The sequence below is a fragment of the Hemitrygon akajei genome, chromosome 6, assembly GCF_048418815.1.
Source record: "Hemitrygon akajei chromosome 6, sHemAka1.3, whole genome shotgun sequence".
NCBI classification, from domain to species: domain Eukaryota; kingdom Metazoa; phylum Chordata; class Chondrichthyes; order Myliobatiformes; family Dasyatidae; genus Hemitrygon; species Hemitrygon akajei.
In genome coordinates, this window is record NC_133129.1 from 98,242,363 (window position 1) to 98,262,557 (window position 20,195).

The 20,195-nt window shown below is 45.6% G+C and overlaps 1 protein-coding gene across 2 annotated transcripts in view; it reads left to right on the forward strand.

Moving 5' to 3' along the window:
- chrne (cholinergic receptor, nicotinic, epsilon) overlaps positions 1 to 20,195 on the forward strand; it is a 77,680-nt gene that overhangs the window by 4,669 nt on the left and 52,816 nt on the right. Inside the window, exons 1-2 of one of the 2 annotated variants that reach the window (XM_073048982.1) lie at positions 14,558 to 14,760; positions 19,618 to 19,751. In XM_073048982.1, coding sequence (XP_072905083.1) covers positions 14,721 to 14,760; positions 19,618 to 19,751 — 174 coding nt within the window. In that variant the 5' untranslated portion in view covers positions 14,558 to 14,720. Of the gene's footprint in view, positions 1 to 14,557; positions 14,761 to 19,617; positions 19,752 to 20,195 lie in introns of those variants that run through there. The other variant, XM_073048981.1, reaches the window with a different exon arrangement.

Genomic DNA, 20,195 nt, shown 5'->3' on the forward strand with positions numbered 1-20,195 from the left:
GGCCTAAAATCCGGTGCGGCCTAAAATCCGATGCGGCCTTTACAATTAAAAAAATGATTTTATTTCTAAAATTAGAGCCAGCGGCTTTTAATCAGGTGCGCTCTGTAGTCCGGAATCTACGGTAATATGGTTCTTTCTGAAGTGTCCTCATTGTTGTAATGAAGAAATTCAATTACGCCAAGCTCCTACATGCAACAGTACGACAATGACCAGATAATATGTTTCCTTTCAGTGATGTTGCTTGAGAATATATAATTGGTTCCTACCTGAGATAATTCACCTGCTCTTAGTCACAGATAGGTAGCATATATATAGCATAAACACTGGACCGAGGTGGCCAGGCCAACCACCATGCACACTTTCTTCAACATCTTCTTTAAAATTATATCAAAATCTTTTGCATTCTCTGAGAAACAGACAGCGCTTCAAGTTAAAATCATATTTTAACTTCCAACAGGATCTGGGCTTGTGCTTTGGCTCTTGGTAGGGTCACTGATGCACCATCAATAACCCTCGGAGACGTGAGTCAAGGTAGGCTTTTATTAGCTGGAAGAAAGCACCGTCAGCAGCAAGCGACCACCACACAACATCCTGGTTACTGAGGGAGGAGCAGTGCCTCCAATCGCCTTTATGCAGGGGTCTGTGGGAGGAGCCACAGGAGCAGTCAGTGGGGGGGAGGCGTGTCCAGACAGGTATATGTAGTTCACCACAGTCACCCATGCCAAGCAGGTCAAAGGGTATAGGGCAGACTAAGAGTGGTCCACTGGTCCTCCAGGCTCAGGGCTAGCAACCCTGACTGGTTAAGCAAAACTGTTATGGAAACAGCAGTGAAGAATGTGAGTGTGACGGTATTCCTGAGTGTCAGCTCGGGACTTACATGACTTACATGGCAAACCAAGGAAGCTACTAACACAATGAAGAAAGTCCCGAACACCACCAGAGATGGAGGACCTTCACTGATGCCCAAAATGTCAGCTGTGTAACGAGTGGTAGGTAAGTACCTCCAACTGTAGATCATAAACACAAGAGATTCTGCAGATGCTGGAAATCCAGATCAACACATACAAAATGCTGGAGGAATTCAGCAGATCAGGCAGCATCTATTGAGGGGATTCAACAGTCGACATTTTGGGCTGAGACCCTTCACTGGGACTGGAAAGGAAGGGGGCAGAAGCCAGAACAAATACACCTCGGGAGAAAGGAGAAAATGGCAGGAGCCAAACAAGAAATTGTTGAAATTGATTTGTTTGACTTTCTGCTGATAATTTCTCTCCCCCTCCCCCTTCTCCCTTTGACCATTCTCCTTTCTGGTTCCCTTCTTACCCCTTGTCTTCTCCTTACCTGCCCATCACCTCCCTCTTGTGCCTTTCCTTCTTTCCTTTCTCCCATGGTCCACTCTCCTCTCTCATGATTGCGTCACCTTCTGTCTTTAACTTTTCCACCTATCCCCTCCCAGCTTCTCACCACTTCCCCATCCCTTACCCACCCATTTTTCTGCTCATCTGGTCTCACCTGCCAGTTTGTACTTCTTTCTCACCCCCCCCCACCCCCCAACCTTCTGAATCTGGCTTCTGCCCCCTTCCTTTGCAGTCCCGATGAAGGGTCTCAGTCTGAAACATTAACTCTTTATTCTTCTACCTGATGTGCTGAGTTCCTCCAGCATTTTGTGTGTACTTTCAACAGGAGCACTGGACTCGGTCCACAATCTTCTCAAAGCCAAGCCCTATTAAATCCCTGTATGAGCCTTTTCTCCTTGGCCAGTTAATACTAAAGTTAGTTGATGTTGGTCTATTTTTATATCTATTCTATTTAAATCTGAATGAGGAACACACAACAAATATAGTCTCCTGAAAATTAACAAACAAGTGTCAGCTTTCAGGAGATCATAAGATAGATGCAGAGACAAAGGGCAAAGTGTAAACCAGCCATCTAAAATGCGGACCCCCCTCTGTTGCACCCAAGCCTAGGTGTCTGTTTCTGCTGAAATTTGAATATTAGTTCAGCCCAGTTATCAATAATGGTATGGGGGGGGGGGGGTAGGACTGCATTCCCCAGCATTCATCTTTTAATTATACAGCATGGAAGCAGGCTATTTGGCCCATCTGGTCATTGCTGGCCATCAGACACCCAATTCTGCCCTTTTACATTCTCAGAATCAGATTTAACATCACTGGCATATATTGTGAAATTGAAAAATATTGTGAATTACAGTAAATATATATATATATATATAATAAATATAATATAAAATGTATGTGTGTATATATATATATATATATATATATATATATATTAAAAAATAGGTAAATTAAATAAGTAGTGCAAAAATAGAAATGAAAAGTAGTGAGGTAATGTTCATGGGTTCAATGTCCATTCAGAAACTGGATGGTAGAGGGGAAGAAACTATTCCTGAATCGCTGAGTGTGTGCCTTCAGGCTCCTGAACCTCCTCGCTGATGGTAGCAATGAGAAGAGAGCGTATCCTGGGTGGAGGGGGTCTTTAATGATGGATGGCACCTTTTTGAGCTATTGTTCCTTGGAGATGAACTCAATGCTGGGGAGGCTAGTGTCCATGATGGAGATAACTGAGTTTACAACTTTCTGCAGCTTACTTTGATCCTGTGCAGTGACACCCACCCCTCCCCAGCTCAGTACTAGATGGTGATGCAGCCAGTTCGGATGCTCTCCATGGTACATCTGTAGAAAATTGCCAGTGCCTTGGTGACATACCAAATCTCAAATTCCTAATTAAATATTACTGATGTTGTGCTTTCTTTGTAACTGGATCAATATGTTGGGCTCAGGATAGATCCTCAGAGATGTTGTCATCCAGAATCTTTCCTCTTCTGATTCCTCGATGAGGACTAGTGTTCCCTCACATTTTTATCACCTCCCCACACTTTTATCAGCTCCCCTCTCCACAGAGTCTCACCAGGGGACAATTTACAGCAGCTGATCAACCCTCCAACTTGCATTGTCTTTTCAAGATTTCAAGATAAGATTAACTTCTTTGTCATGTACATCAAAACATTGAAATCTACAGTGAAAAAACATGCCATCTGCATCAACGACTTAACACTGTCAGAGGAAGTACCTACGAGGGGTGATTGATAAGTTCATGGCCTAAGGTAGAAGGAGTCAATTTTAGAAAACCTAACACATTTATAAGTGTTCCCACGTGTCTGGCGCTAACATAGCTTGTCCCCAACTTACTAACCTTAACCTGTATGTCTTTGAGATCTCGGAGGAAACCAGAGCACCCAGAGGAAACCTATGTGGTCACAGGGAGAACATCTGGAACTTCCCACTGAGGCATGCACATGCATGCACACAAACAGTGCCTGAGGTGAGGATCGAACCCAGGTCTTTGGAGCTATGTGTCAGCAGCTCTACCCACTGCACCACTGCCCCAATTAAATCAAATTTGCTGGATGGACAGTCAAATTACTGTCATCTGCACAAATACATGTATGCACAGGTGCAATGAAAAACTTACTTGCGGCAGCACCACAAGCACAGAGCATCAGGTAAGCAGGATTCATAAGAAAACTAAATTAATTATAAATTATACACAATTACAAGAAAGAAGAACACAATTAGAACAAAAAAACTCACTATGTTCACTTTAGTGTTGCTATTGTAACGTGAACAAAATCATCAGAGAGCCTGAAGCTAGTGGATATAGAAGCGTTTTATTCAACAAAAACGTGCTTACAGGCGTCATATTGAGACTGTTTCAGAAGAAGAGGCCAGTTTGATCCAATATTTCATGACATTTTATATGCTAAAGATCAAAGGACAATTCTATAGTTACAAAGAATCTACAATGCTTCCTTTGAATTACATACTGTTTAAATGCACCTCCGTCTTTGTGCCCACTCCAGACACCCAAAGTAAATGTTAATCAGTATTGTCTGGTTTTCAATTAACTGGTTTCCACAGCTCCAGGAAACTATTGTCCAGGGCTATGGTTTAAATTTAATCTACAATCCACATTCAGGTCTAAAGATTGGTTGCTGAAGTTAGTATTTTGCTACAAAACCTAATTCCAGAATGCCCCCCAACAGCTATACTGAGGATTAGGGATATGCCGAATGGTTCAAGAACCGAGTGGTTGAAGGGAAGTAGTTCCTCCTGAACCTGGTGGTGTGGGAGTTCAGACTTCAGTAGCTCCTGCCCGATGGGAGCTGTGAGAAGGTGGCATGGCCTTGGTGGTGCAGATCCTTGAGCAGGCACCTGCTATAGATGTGACTGCTGGTGGGGACAGGTGTGCCTATGGTGTAATGGGCAGAGTCCACTATTACCTGTAGCTTCTAATGTTCTTGAAAAGTAATCACAAATGAGAGATATTAGCACTACCAAGGAAACATTGGTCCTTTCTTTGGATGGTCTAGTTTTTAGTCCAGAATTTTCCCGGCATGAACCAGTTCCATCTTGCTTGCCTCTCAATGCAGAATGAAGGAAACATTCCATGCTTATGCTGGAAGTCCTCTCTCTCAAAATCTTCAAAATGTGGCGCCTCAGGAAGGCTACATCCATCATTGATGATCCTCATCATCAAAGACATGTCCTCTTTTCATTACTACCATCAAGGATTTGGTACAGGAGCCTGAAGACTCACTCTCAATGATCTTTGGGAACAGTTTCTTCCTCGCTGCTATCAGATTTCAGAATGGTCCATGAACTCATGAGCACCTCCTCACTATTTTGCTCTGTGCATTTGTTCGTTCACTATGTGCCATGTCGTATGATGTGGGTGATTGTGGTCTTTCCATGACCGTGATTGTTCTTGCCAAATTTTTCTACAGAAGTGGTTTGCCATTGCCTTCTTCTAGGCAGTGACTTTACAAGATGGGTAACCCCAGCCATTATCAATACTCTTCAGACATCATCTGCCTGGTATCAGTGGTCACATAACCAGGAATTGTGATATGCACCAGCTGCTCATACGACCATCCACCACCTGCTCCCATGGATTCATGTAACCTTGATCAGGGGGCAGAGGGAGGGAGTGCCTCTCCCCTCTGCACTATTCCTGCATATTATTGTAATTAATAGCAATTTTTATGTATTGCGCTGTACTGCTACCACAAAACAACACATTTCACAACATACATACAGTACGTCAGGGATAATAGACCTGATTCTGGCACCTACGTTCACAGTATATTCATTTTTAAATTCATTTTTGGGATCTGGCTTGTTGCTGGTAAGGCCAGCAGTTTTTGCCACATGAGATTGCAGAGGCAAGCTGCCTGTTTGAGACTCTGGTGTCCTCCTGGTGAAGGTACTCCCATTGTTGAGAAGTACGTTCCAGGATTTACAAGATTCTAACACAATATATTAACTCTTTTATTTATTCAACATGGAACAGGCCTTTCCGGCCTAACAAGCCACACCACCCGGCAACCCACTGATTTTACTCAAGCCTAATTTCAGGACAATTTACAATGACCGCTTAACCTTCTACTTGTTGCCCGCTACACTGCTGCCGTTTAGGGTAGCAATGAAGGTCCTCCATCCCTGGAGGTGATCGAGGCTTCCTTCACCATGTCAATAGCTTTCTCTCGGTTTTCACTACTGTGAACATACAAGTCCTGGGTGGAGACTCAGGAATAACATCACACTCAGATGTAGAAGGATTCTTCATTGCTGTTTCTGTTTGTTCGACCAGTCAGGGTTGTAAACCCTGAGCTGAACCCCCATACAGGTACCTGGATGACCAGTGCATCACTCTTAGTCTGATCTCTACCCTTTCACCTGGTTGGCATGGGTGAACCTACCACGAGCCAAAGCTTAAAGCCCTGACTCCAGCCAAGATAGCTCTCTGGGTCATTGAGGGATGCAAGCCTCCAAACCCAACGACAAGGTTGTGGTCCTTGGAGGACCATTTAACCTACTCAGGCTCCAGTGATGTGTTTGATTCTGACCACCATTGCTGACTACGTAAAGCTTGCACAGTCTCCATTGACTGGGTGGGGTTCCTCCTCCATCCCAAAGATATACTCATTGGTTGGTTAATTGGTTGTTATTCAAGGCTTCTCATTTTGGGGTGAAAGAAGATGAGAGATGACCTGATAGGGGTGTATAAGATGTTAAGAGGCATAGATAGAGTGGACAGTCAGGACTTTTTCCCGGCACGGCAATAGCTAACACAAGAAGATATAACTTTAAGGTGATTGGAGGAAAGTGTAGGAAGGATGTTAAAGGTAGTTCTTTAACACAGGGAGTGGTAAGTACATCAAACACACTGCCAGGGGTAGTGGTAGAGGCAGATGAATGACGGACATTTAAGACAGATACATGAGCGATAGGAAAATGGAGGGCTGTGTGGGAGGGAAGGGGTAGATTGAGCTTGGAGTAGGTTAGAAGGTCAGCAGAAAATAATGGACTGAAAGGCCTGTACTGTTCTGCATTCTAGTTCTATTGTGAGTTGTAAGATAATTTGGTGTGTCCTTGAGGAAAAAAGGATCCAGAGGAATATGACAGGGGACCCAAGAGATTGGGATCTAGATCTAAACACTGGAGGAACTCCGTGGACCAGGCATCTTCTTTGGAGGCAAAACTGACCCTTCTTCTGGGTCTGAGGGCTGACATAAACCTAATGGGATGAACAGCCCCCTTCTCTGACACAGTAAATGTAACATGAGTATAGCATTTCCGCCAATGTGAACATTTTTATAGAAGGTTAAAGTTAGAAGGGAGAGTCTACTGAATCTTAATTTCAGCACCTGGAAGGTGCACATGTATCCAAAATCACGATGATTGGGGTTCAATTCCCACCACTGTCCATAGGAGTTTGTACGTTCTCTCCATGAGCGCTCAAGCTCTCTAGATACTCTGGTCTCCTCCCACGTTCCAAAGACGTAGAAGATAAGGTTAGTAAGTTGTGGACTTACTATGTTGGTGCTGGAAAATGGCAATATTGTGGGTGCCCCCAGGACAATCCTCACTGATCTGATTGGAAGCAAAGGGCCCATTTCACTGTGTGTTTCAATGTGCATTTGACAAATAAAGATGAAAGGTTTTGGCTCGAAATATCAATAGTACTTCTTCCTATAGATGCTGCCTGGCCTGCTGAGCTCCCCCAGCATTTTGTGTGTGTTGCTCAGATTTCCAACATCTGAGGTTTTCTCTTGTCTATGGAATAAACTCATAAATGCATTTTGTTTAGATAGGTTAATTTGCAGGTTGAAACTGTGGTGAGGAAGGAAAATGCAATGTTAGCATTCATTTGAAAGGAGTAGAATATGTTATGTATGATGAGAAAATCCAGAGTTGACCCCCCCCCCCATGAACTATGCTGCTAACAAGAGAGAGAGAGATAAAGAGGGAGAGAGGTGCCATGCTACACATGCTGATAATGAGAGAGACACAAGGATTTACAATTATGGCTTCTTCGCTGATTGTTGACTTTACTTCCAAGGACTCTGCCTGCTTGTGTGAATCCTTGCTGACAGAGCAGAGTGATGCCAGGAGCTTGCTGACACAGCAGAGTGATGCCAGGAGCTTGCTGACAGAGCAGAGTGATGCCAGGTGCTTGCTGAGACAGCAGAGTGATGCCAGGAGCTTGCTGACACAGCAGAGTGATGCCAGGTGCTTGCTGAGACAGCAGAGTGATGCCAGGTGCTTGCTGAGACAGCAGGGAGTAGCCAGGTGCTTGCTGACACAGCAGAGTGATGCCAGGTGCCTGCTGAGACAGCAGAGTGATGCCAGGTGCTTGCTGAGACAGCAGAGTGATGCCAGGTGCTTGCTGAGACAGCAGAGTGATGCCAGGTGCTTGCTGAGACAGCAGAGTGATGCCAGGTGCTTGCTGAGACAGCAGAGTGATGCCAGGTGCTTGCTGAGACAGCAGGGAGTAGCCAGGTGCTTGCTGACACAGCAGAGTGATGCCAGGTGCCTGCTGAGACAGCAGAGTGATGCCAGGTGCCTGCTGAGACAGCAGAGTGATGCCAGGTGCTTGCTGAGACAGCAGAGTGATGCCAGGTGCTTGCTGACACAGCAGAGTGATGCCAGGAGCTTGCTGAGACAGCAGAGTGATGCCAGGTGCTTGCTGAGACAGCAGAGTGATGCCAGGTGCTTGCTGAGACAGCAGAGTGATGCCAAGTGCTTGCTGAGACAGCAGAGTGATGCCAGGTGCTTGCTGAGACAGCAGGGAGTAGCCAGGTGCTTGCTGACACAGCAGAGTGATGCCAGGTGCCTGCTGAGACAGCAGAGTGATGCCAGGTGCTTGCTGAGACAGCAGAGTGATGCCAGGTGCTTGCTGACACAGCAGAGTGATGCCAGGAGCTTGCTGAGACAGCAGAGTGATGCCAGGTGCTTGCTGACACAGCAGAGTGATGCCAGGTGCCTGCTGACACAGCAGAGTGATGCCAGGTGCCTGCTGACACAGCAGAGTGATGCCAGGTGCCTGCTGAGACAGCAGAGTGATGCCAGGTGCTTGCTGAGACAGCAGAGTGATGCCAGGTGCTTGCTGAGACAGCAGAGTGATGCCAGGTGCTTGCTGAGACAGCAGGGAGTAGCCAGGTGCTTGCTGAGACAGCAGAGTGATGCCAGGTGCCTGCTGACACAGCAGAGTGATGCCAGGTGCCTGCTGACACAGCAGAGTGATGCCAGGTGCTTGCTGAGACAGCAGGGAGTGGCCAGTTTGATGAACATGGACATGATTAGTTGATGGATGGCTGGTACCCCGGCAGGGGAGATAAAAGATGAGTCTGCTGAGACACCGGCAGACATGCCACTGGACACTGAACGAGTGTTGTGCACCCACAGGAAGGAGGGGGCTTGGAGGACTGATTCGGGGGAATCGGTCCGAAGCTCACACTGTGTGAAGGCAGGCCGGTAGTGGCTTGTGTGTGTGTCCATCCTCACCTGGGTGACAAGTCCACCACTGAAGAATGGTCTAGCCGGGAACGGAAGGGTCATATTCGATGACCACAACAGTACAACGGAACAAGAAGACAACGGAAGGTTTGCCTGCTGCAGCTACTCATATCTCTCTCTCTCTCTCTCTCTCTCCCTCTCCCTCTCCCTCTCCCTCTCCCTCTCCCTCTCCCTCTCCCTCTCCCTCTCCCTCTCCCTCTCCCTCTCCCTCTCCCTCTCCCTCTCCCTCTCCCTCTCCCTCTCCCTCTCTCTCTCTCGTCACAGCAGCAACTGCCTCAATCTGAACTGAACTCTGCATTATCTTAAGACTATTCATTTACCCCTAGACTATGATAGAGCTTGGTTGTGATTCTTATTCCTACACTTCTGTGTTTATCATTGTTAACCTGTTTTATATGTATATTTGCTTTTTTGATACTGTATTACTTAGTTTACTAATAAACACCTTTAGTTACAGTACCACCAGACTCTAACATATCATTCCATTTCTGCTGGTTTGGTAACCCAGTCACGGGGTACGTGACAAATTGGGGACTCATCCGGGATTTTGAATGTCAAACTGGGAGGTTGTTGGATTGATTGGGGTAAATTCCCTTAGCTGATTCGGCGTGTGGGAAATACAGGTAAACAGCAGAAATGGAGATTGACAAATTTTTAAGGGAACCAACTTTGGAGGCATTAGGGGATGCCAGAAAGTTGGAATTGTTGAATCTTGCGGAACGGTTGAAACCTGTGAGAGTGAAACCGGCAATGAGGAAGTTGGAGATACAGAGATCCATAGTTGATCACTATGTATCTGAGGGGGTGTTTTCCGAAGAGGAGCGGGAGATGGTTCCTGAGAGTCAACCTAGTGGGGTTGAGCTTCAGCTTCAGATGGAAAGATTAAGGATGAGGGAGGAGGAAAGGAAACGGGAGCATGAGTTCCGAGTATGGAAGCTGGAGGCTGAGGAAAGGGAGAAGGAAAGGCAGTTTGAGATGGATAGGTTACGAGCATTGCAGGCAGGGGGACACGTGGTGGACCCAGACAGGGGGTTCAAGGTTGGTCAGGAGGTTAAGTTGGTACCCCCATTCGAGGAGATGGATGTCGATAGGTACTTCCTCCATTTTGAGAAAGTTGCTATGAATCAGGACTGGCCTAAGGAGAAGTGGGCTGTTCTGTTACAGAGTGTTCTTAAGGGGAAGGATCAGCAAGCCTATTCAGCATTATCTATGGAGGAGGCTAAAGATTACGAGGAAGTAAAAAGGGCTGTACTGAGGAGTTACGAGTTGGTTCCAGAGGCATACCGACAGAAGTTCCAGAATTTGAGAAAGCCGTGGGACCACACGTATTTAGAGATTGCCCATGAAATGCGCATGTATTTTGAGCGTTGGTGCACCTCAAAAGGGGCCAGTGAGGATTTGGACAAATTAAAACAGCTGATGCTGATTGAGCAGTTTAAAAGTTGCGTCCCTGAGGGTATGAGGACATATTTGAACGAGAAGGAGGCAGAGACTCTGTCTGCAACTGCCAAGTTAGCAGACGAGTATGCCTTAACCCATAAGATAAAATTTCCCCCAAATAAGAGCTACCAGAGGGGTAGTAGGGATGGTAGAGAAAGCCCACTGGCGAAGTCAGAGAATAAGCCGGGGACTAGTGGAAAGGGTAAGGAGGAGGAAAAGCAGGCTGGCAGGAAGTTTCCCAGCTTTACGTGTTATAATTGTGGGAAAGCTGGTCACATAGCATCTAAGTGCCTAGCTCCAAAGGAAGAGACAAGGTAAGGAAAGGCGCCAACCCCAACTGCCTGCATTAAGCCAACTGAAATGTTGCTAAAGGAGAAGGAAGAGGAGCCAAGCCGAGTTCAGGAGGGATGGGAGAAATTTCTTCTGAATGAGTTGGTATCTGTGAAGGAAGGGTCAACCCCAGTGCCAGTGAAAATCTGGAGAGACACTGGGGCTTTTCAGTCCCCAATCCTAAGCAGTGTGTTGGACTTTAGTGCTGAGACCGAGACCGGTGACGTAGTGATAGAAGGGGTTGGAAAAGGGACCGAGGCAGTACCGTTGCATAAAATATTTTTGAAGTGTGAGTTGGTATCCAGACCAGTCACAATCGGGGTGTGGTCTGCACTCCCGATACGTGATGTGGATATCTTACTCGGTAATGATCTTGCAGGTGGGGATGTGTACTCAGTTGTGAAGCTGACGAGCAAACCTGTAAGTGCTGAGGACCCGCCCATAGATTCCAAGGTTTATCCCGCCTGTGCAGTGACCCGCAGCATGTCGACAAAGGCAGCTGAAACAGGCACAAATTTAACTGAGTCCGGTGTTGATTTAGCTGAGACATTTTTACCAACCCTGTATCAGGAGGGGTTAAAGGATGAGGATAGTGGAGCTAAGGAAAGTAAGGGAGAGGAGGTGGATTTACCATTAGTGAGGAAGGAACTTATAAAGGAGCAGAGACGTGATGAGGAGCTTGTGGCGTTGAAAGAGACAGCTCTCTCTGAAGCGGGAATTAAGAAGGAGCCAGTGGACTACTATATGAAGGAGGAGTATTAATGAGAAAGTGGAGGCCAACCACCATGCTGGCAGATGAGGACTGGGCGGTGGTACACCAGGTGGTGGTTCCAAAGGTTTATCGGGACGAAATTTTGAACCTGGCCCATAAGATACCCCTAGATGGACATTTTGGAGTGAGGAAAACAGTAGATAGAGTTATAAGAGACTTTTACTGGCCAAACATGAGGTAGGATATTATCGACTATTGTAGAAAGTGTCACACATGTCAGGTGGTAGGAAAGCCAAATCAGGTTATCTGTAAGGCACCCCTTCGACCGATACCCACTTTTGGGGAACCTTTTTCCCGGGTCATTCTGGATTTTGTGGGTCCCCTGCCTAGAACTGCGAGTGGGCGGCAGTACGTGATGACCATTATGTGTGCTGTCACTAGATTTCCGGAGGCTGTGCCCCTGGGGAACATCAAAGCTCCCGCGGTGGTAAAGGCACTCATAAAATTTTTCACCACGGTAGGGCTGCCTAGGGAGATTCAGTCCGATCAAGGGAGTACCTTCATGTCCCGCACGTTCCAGTAGATGATGTCTGAGATGGGAGCTAAACAAATTTAACCTCCGCATATCACCTGGAGTCTCAAGGAGCATTGGAGAGATTCCACGCGACCTTAAAGACCATGATTAAAACTTACTGTCATGAGAATACTCGAGACTGGGATGATGCATTGCCACTTCTGCTATTTGCAGTGAGTCAGGAATCACTGGGGTTCAACTCATTTGAGCTGGTTTTCGGTCATAGGCCCAGAGGACCTCTGACCTTACTTAAAGAGCAATGGTTGAACCCGACAGTGCATGTCAATGTGATTGACTATGTTTTGAAATTCCGAGAGAGGCTCAGTAGGATATGTGACCTTACCAAGGAAAATCTACGCAACTCCCAAGCAAAAATGAAGCAGTGGTATGATAGACGAGCACGAGAACAGGTATTTCAAGTGGGCGATAAGGTCTTGGTTCTGTTCCCATTAGTGACCAACCCCCTACAGGCGAGCTTCCAAGGTCCGTACAAGGTAATTAAGAAAATAGACTCTCTAAACTATGTTATCGAAAACCCTGTTAGGAGGAAGCCGAGCCAGTTGGTACACGTTAATATGCTGAAAGGTTATCATGATTCAAAAGCTGCACCAGTCGGTGCTGTCACGAAAACAAACGAGGCCGTAAGGATTGATAATGAGGGGCCCGAACATCTTGAAAAGATAAACATAGTGCCCACCAGACTAGATAACTGTTGTTTTGGCCAACTTTGCTGATAAGGTCAGTCATTTGAAGTCTGGACAGAGGGAGCAGCTGACAAAGCTAATTAACCGGTGTGCAGATTTATGCCCAGACGTTCCGAGGAGATGCACGGGAACAGTACATGATGTTATTGTTACTTCAGCCCAGCCTATTAAGCAGCCACCCTACTGGATGAATTTGGAAAAGAGCAAGCTAGTGGAAAAAGAAATTGAACATACGCTAGCTGCTGGTATTATCCAGGAATCTTCCTCAGCATGGGCATCTCCATGCGTGGTTGTCCCGAAGCCTGATGGTAGTGTAAGGTTTGTACAGATTACAGGAAGGTGAATGCCATCACAAAGACTGATGCTTACCCCATCTCAAGGGTGGATGATTGCATTGATAAAGTGGGTAAGGCTAGATACATCACCAAGATTGACTTGCTAAAAGGATACTGGTGTATTCCTTTAACTGCCAGGGCTCGAGAAATTTCAGCATTTGTCACTCCATCAGGGTTATATGAGTATAATGTCTTGCCTTTTGGAATGAAAAATGCTCCAGGGACATTTCAGAGAATGATTGATTCAGTGATTAAAGGGTTAAAGAACATGGGCTTACATTGACGATTTAGTGGTTTGGAGTGATATGTGGGACGAGCACATTGTGGCTGAGGAGGAACTATTTAAATGGCTGTCTGTAGCCAATCTCACAGTGAACCTCGCCAAAAGTGAGTTTGGCCATGCCACAGTCACATACCTGGGGTATGTGGTAGGACGGGCAGTTGGCTCCTGTGCAGGCTATTTCGGAAGTTCCCGTCCTGACAGATAAGAAGGCATTGAGCAGGTTTCTGGGAATGGTGGGGTACTATCGGAAGTTTTGTAAGAACTTTGCGGATATTGCTCTCCCTCTTACAAAGCTCTTGCAAAAGAATGAAAAGTTTGTGTGGAGCAATCCTTGCCAAGAAGCCTTTGAGAGGCTGAAAACTATACTATGTTACCACCCTGTGCTAAAATCACCTGACTTTTTGAAACCCTTTTCCCTGGCAAATGACGAGGCTGCAGGGGCGGTCTTACTGCAGAGAGCTGAGGACAAAATTGAACACACAGTGGCTTATTTCTCTAGAAAGTTCAATGTGCACCAGAGAAATTACTCCACTGTAGAAAAAGAATTACTGTAACTTATTCTGGCGTTACAGCATTTTGAGGTTTACATTTGTCTGGCACAGAAGCCATTGATAGTTTATACTGATCACAACCCATTGGTATTTTTGACTAACATGAAGAATAAAAATAGACGGTTATTAAGTTGGAGTCTGATGTTACAAGAATTTGATATACAGATACAACTTGTAAAGGGAACTGACAATGTAATTGCTGATTGTTTATCTAGGTGTTAGATTTGAAATTATATCTGTGTTACTCTGTTGGCTAATGACTGCGTCTGTATTATATTAGACTCTGTAATGTGCCTTACTATTGAATTCCCCCCCCCCCCCCCGTAAAAATTCTTTTAAGGGTGGGGGTATTATGTGTGATGAGAAAACCATGGGGAGATGCGGGCCAGAGTTGACCCCCCTGTGAATTATGCTGCTAACGAGAGAGAGAGAGATAAAGAGGAAGAGAGGTACCATGCTGCACATGCTGATAATGAGAGAGACACAAGGATTTACAATTATGGCTTCTTCGCTGATTGTTGACTTTACTTCCAAGGATTTTGCCACTTTGGCTGCTTGTGTGAATCCCTGCTGACACAGCATAGTGGGTACCAGGTGCTTGCTGAGGCAGCAGGGAGTGGCCAGTTTGATGAACATGGACGTGGTCAGTTGATGGATGGCTGGTACCCCGGCAGGGGAGATAAAAGACGAGTCTGCTGAGACACCCCTCAGACACACCACTGGACACTGAACGAGTGTTGTGCACCCACAGGAAGGAGGGGGCTTGGAGGATCGATTCGGGGGAATCGGTCCGAAGCTCACAGTGTGTGAAGGCAGGCCGGTGGTGGCTTGTGTGTGTGTCCATCCTCACCTGGGTGACAAGTCCACCACTGAAGAATGGTCTGGCCGGGAACGGAAGGGTCATAATTGATGACCACAACAGTACAACGGAACAAGAAGATAATGGAAGGTTTGCCTGCTGCATATCTCCCTCTCCCTCTCCCCTCTCCCTCTCCCCTCTCCCTCTCCCCTCTCCCTCTCCCTCTCCCTCTCCCTCTCCCTCTCCCTCTCCCTCTCCCTCTCCCTCTCCCCCTCCCTCTCCCCCTCCCTCTCCCCCTCCCTCTCCCCCTCCCTCTCCCTCTCCCTCTCCCCCTCCCTCTCCCCCTCCCTCTCCCTCTCCCTCTCCCGTACCACCAGACTCCAATGTATCATTCCATTTCTGCTGGTTTGGTGACCCGGTCACGGGGTACGTGACAAATATAAAAGAAAGGATGTAATGTTGGGGCTTTACAGGGCACTGGTGAGGCCTCACTTGGAGTGTTTGGAGCTGTTTTGGGCTCCTTATCGAAGAAAGGGTGTTCTGACACTGGAGAGGGTTCAGAGGAAGTTCACAAGAATGACTCTGGGATTGAAAGGCTTATCATACAAGGAACGTTTGATGACTCTGGGCCTGAACTGACTGGGATTTAGAGGAATGAGGGGTGACATCATTGAAACCTATCGAATGTTGAAAGGCCTTGATAGAGTGGATGTGGAGAGGATGTTTTCTAAGGTAGGGGGAATCTAAGACCAGAAGATACAACCTCAGAATAGAGAAGCATTCTTCTAGAAGAGAGATGAGGAAGAATTTCTTTAGCCAGGGAGTGGTGAATCTGTGGAATTTGCTGCAACAGGCAGCCAAGTCATTGGGTATATTTAAGGCAGAAGTTGAAAGATATTTGATTGGTCAGGGCATGAAGGGATATTGGGGGGGGGGGGAGAGGAAGGAGATTGGAGCTGAGAGGGAAAATTGATCAGCTGTAATGAAATGGTGGCACAGACACGATGGGCCAAATGGCCTAATTCTGCTCCTATATCTTATCGCCTAATCAGAGTATTATAGAGCTGCAAAATTACCTTGTTGCTCTTGATTAATCAATCTCCCGACTAATGGAGGCCCATACACCATATGCCTTCTTAAACACCCTAACGTGCGCAGCAACTTCGAGGATTCTAAGGACCTCGACCCTAAGATCCCTCTGTTCCTCCACACAAAGAACCCAGTCACTAACCTTGTACTCTGCCTTCGTTTGATCTTCCAAAGTGAATCACTTCGCACTTCCCATGTCATCCATTTTCTGAATGGACATTGAACCCATGAACACCACCTTACTACTTTTTATTTCTATTTTTGCACTACTTTTTTAATTTAACTATTATTTATATATACTGTATACGTACTGTAATTGACAGTTTTTCTCTTATCATGTATTGCGTTGAACTGCTGCCGCAAAGTTAACAAATTTCACGACACACGTCGGTGATATTAAACCTGATTCTGATTAAATCTTATTTTCTGGATTGAACTCCATCTGCCATTTCTTAGCCCAGTCCAGCATTGCCTCCTATCAATGTCCCATTGTAGCCTAGGGCAATATTCTACATGATCCACAACTCCACCAACCTGTTTGTCATCTGCAGACTTACTAACCTGCTTCTCACTTCGTCATCCGAGTCATTAACGAAGTTCACAGAGGGAAGGGGTTCCAGAACAGATCCCTGCCTCCAGGCAGAATATGCTCCATCTACAATCACCTTTGGCCTTCTGTGGGCCAGTCAATTCTGAATGTATGCAGCCAAGTTTCCCAGGACCCTTTGCCTCCTGACTTTCTGAATGAGCCTTCCCATAGAGAACCTTGTTGAACCACTTAGTAAGATCCAAATGCACCACATCAACTCCTCTACCTTCATCAATTTGTTTTGTCACTTCCTTGAAAAGCTCAGTTAAGTCCGTGAGGCACGACCTACCCCTCGCAAAGCCATGCTGGCTATTTATAATCAGACTGCGCTTCTCCAAATGGTCATAACTCCTGCCCCTAAAAAACCTCTCCAGTAGTTTGCCCACAATTGGTCTATGGTTCCAAGGGTTATCCCTCTTACTTGTCTTGAACCATGAAGCCACATTCACATCCTCCAGTTCTCTGGTACGACTTGTATGGCCAGGATGGATGCAAAGGTCTTCATCAATGTCCCAGATATCTCTTTCCTCACTTCTCATTGTAACCTGTCCGGCCCGGGGCCTTATCTATACGAATGTTTTTCAGAGTCTCCAAAGTTACCTCTTCCTGAATGTTAACATTAGCCCATTCTACACTGTGCTCACCTTCATCAAAGCCTGTCTCCCTGGTGAACACTAAAGCAAAGCATTCATTAAGTACCTCTCCAACCTCATCAGTTCCAGGTACACGCTTCTCCTCTAACGCTGACCGGTCCTACCCTCACTCTAGTCATCCTTCTGTTCTTCACATAGCTATAGAACACCTTGGAATTTTCCTTAATACTACTCACCAAGGCCATAAGACCACAAGACCATAGGACATAGAAGCAGAATTAGGCCATTCAGCCCATTGAGTCTGTTCTACCATTCCATCATGGCTGATTTATTCTCCCTCTCAATCCTATTCTCCTGCCATCTTTGATGCCCTTACAAATCAAGAACCTATCATCTCCACTTTAAATATACTCAATGACTTGACCTCCACAGCCAACTGCAACAATAAATTCCAGAGATTCATCAACTTTTGCTTAAAGAACTTTCTCATCATCTCTGTTCTAAAATGACATAATCCTATTCCGAGATTGTACCCTCTGGTTCTAGACTCTGCCACTATAGGAAACATCCTTTCATGTCCACTCTATCTAGGCTTTTCAATATTTAATAGGTTTTAAATGAGATCCTTCTCATGAAACCTAATGACACATGAGAGGCCTTCACATGTCCCCGTCTTGCTCTTCTAGGTCTTGACTTCATTCTTAGCTACCTTATAACTCTCAAAAACTCTGCCTGAATTTTGGTTAATAAACTTTAAGGATAGAAACATGGAAACAAAGAAAGCCTACAGCATGATATGGGCCTTTTGGCCCACAAAACAGAGCCGAACATGTCCTTGCCTTAGAAACAGTCTAGGGTTACCCATAGCCCTCTTTTTTTCTAAGCTCCATGAACCTATCCAGGAGTCTCTTAAAAGACCCTATTGTATCTGCCTCCACCACCGTTGCTGGGAGCCCACTCTACGCACTCACCACTCTCTGTGTAAAAAAACTTACCCCTGACACCTCTTCTGTACCTACTTCCAAGCACCTTAAAACTGTGCCCTCTCGTGTTGGCCATTTCAGCCCTGGGAAAAAGCCTCTGACTATCCACATGATCAATGCCTCTTATAATCTTATACACCTCTATCAGGTCACCTCTCATCCTCTGTTACTCCAAGGAGAAAATGCTGAGATCACTCAACCTATTCTCATATGGCATGCTCCCCAATCCAGGCAATATCCTTGTAAATCTCCTCTGCACCCTTTCTATGGTTTCCACATCCTTCCTGTACTGAGGCGACCAGAACTGAGCACAGTCCTCCAAGTGGGGTCTGACCAGGATCTTATATAGCTGCAACATTACCTCTCGGCTCCTAAACTCAATCTCATGATTGGTGAAGGCCAATGCACCGTATGCCTTCTTAATCACAGAGTCAACCGGCACAGCAGCTTTGAGTGTCCTAAGGACTCAGACCCCAAGATCCCTCTGATCCTCCACACTGCCAAGAGTCTTGCCATTAATACTATATTCTGCCATCATACTTGACCTACCAAAATGAACCACTTCACACTTATCTGGGTTGAACTCCATCTGCCACTTCTCAGCCCAATTTTGCATCCTATCGATGTCCCACTGCAACCTCTGTCAGCCCTCCACACTATCCACAACATCCCCAGCCTTTGTGTCATCAGCAAATTTACTAACACATCCCTCCAATTCCTCATCCAGGTCATTTATAAAAATCATGAAGAGTAAGTGTCTCTTACTCTTAATGAGGCACTCCACTGGTCACCGACCTCCATGCAGAATATGACCCATCTACAACCACTCTTTGCCTTCTGTGGGCAAGCCAGTTCTGGATCCACAAAGCAATGTCCCCTTGGATCTCATGCCTCCTTACTTTCTCAATAAACCTTGCATAAGATACCTTATCAAAAGTCTTGCTGAAATCCATATAGTGATGTAGTGTAACTTAGCATTGTGTTCAGCACAGACACTATGGGCTGAAGGGCCTGAACCTGTGCAGTACTGGTCCATATAAAAGAAATCAGCCAAATTCTATAGTATGCTGTCTACGTATATACATTCAGTGGCTACTTTATTACACCTGTACCTTTTCTTGTTAATGTAAATATCTAATCAGCCAATCGTGATGCAGCATCTCAATGCATAAAAACATGCAGACATGGTAAGAGGTTCAGTTATTGTTCTGACCAAACATCAGAACGAAGAAGGAATGTTATTTAAGAGTCTGACCGTGGAATCATTGTTGGCGCCAGGCGGGATGGTTATCTCCTGGGTTTTTCATGCACAATAGCCTCTAAAGTTTATAGAGAATTGTGCGAAAACCAAAAAAAAAGACATCCAGTTAGTGACAGTTGAGTGGGCAAAAGCACCTTGCTGAGAGAGAGGTCAGAGGAGAATGGACAGACGGATTTGAAGTGACAGGAAGGCAATAGTAACTCAAATAACCACACGGCTACAGTGGTGTGCAGAAGAGCATCCCTGAATGTACAAGACATTAAACCTTGAAGTGGATGGGCTATAACAGCAGAAGACATGAACTTACACTCAGTGTCCACTGGGTTGTATCTTACCCAATTTTGATCAGTCTGCTAAGCTGAGTAATGGAAATGTAAGAGGCAGAGTATTCAGTCAAGCACTTTCCAGTGTGGCTGTCAGACAAGGGTTTTGTGATCTCATATAGAATGGCAAAATAGTGCCAATATTAATGAATCCCTGCTTCACTTACAGCTAAATCGAGTAACGAAGAAAGGCTTATTCATGACCTGTTAGACAACTATGATAAGAGGATCCGACCAGCAAAGACCGATGGAGATATCATTGATGTGACGTTGAAACTCACACTAACCAACCTCATTTCATTGGTAAGGAAAAACCTAAATTCTATTTTGTATTGTATTTCTTTATTTTTCTGCAAATGCCCACAAAGAAATGAACGTCAAGGTAGTATATTAAGACTATAAGACAGTGGAGCACAATTAGGCCATTTGACCCATCGATATTGCTCCTCCTTTTGATCTTGTCTGATCCATATCCCTCTCAACTTCATTCTACTGCCTTCTCCCTGTAACATTTCGCACCCCAACTTATCAAAAATCTATCAACCTCTGCTTTAAATACACTTAATGACTTGTTCTCCACAGTCGCCTGTGGCAATGAATTCCACAGATTCACCACCCTTCAGCAAAAGAAATTTCTCCTCATCTCCGTTCTAAACGGACATCCCTCTATTCTGAGGCTGTGCACTCTTCTACAGGAATCCACTCCACATCCACTCTTTCGAGGCCTTTCAACATTCTATAGATTTC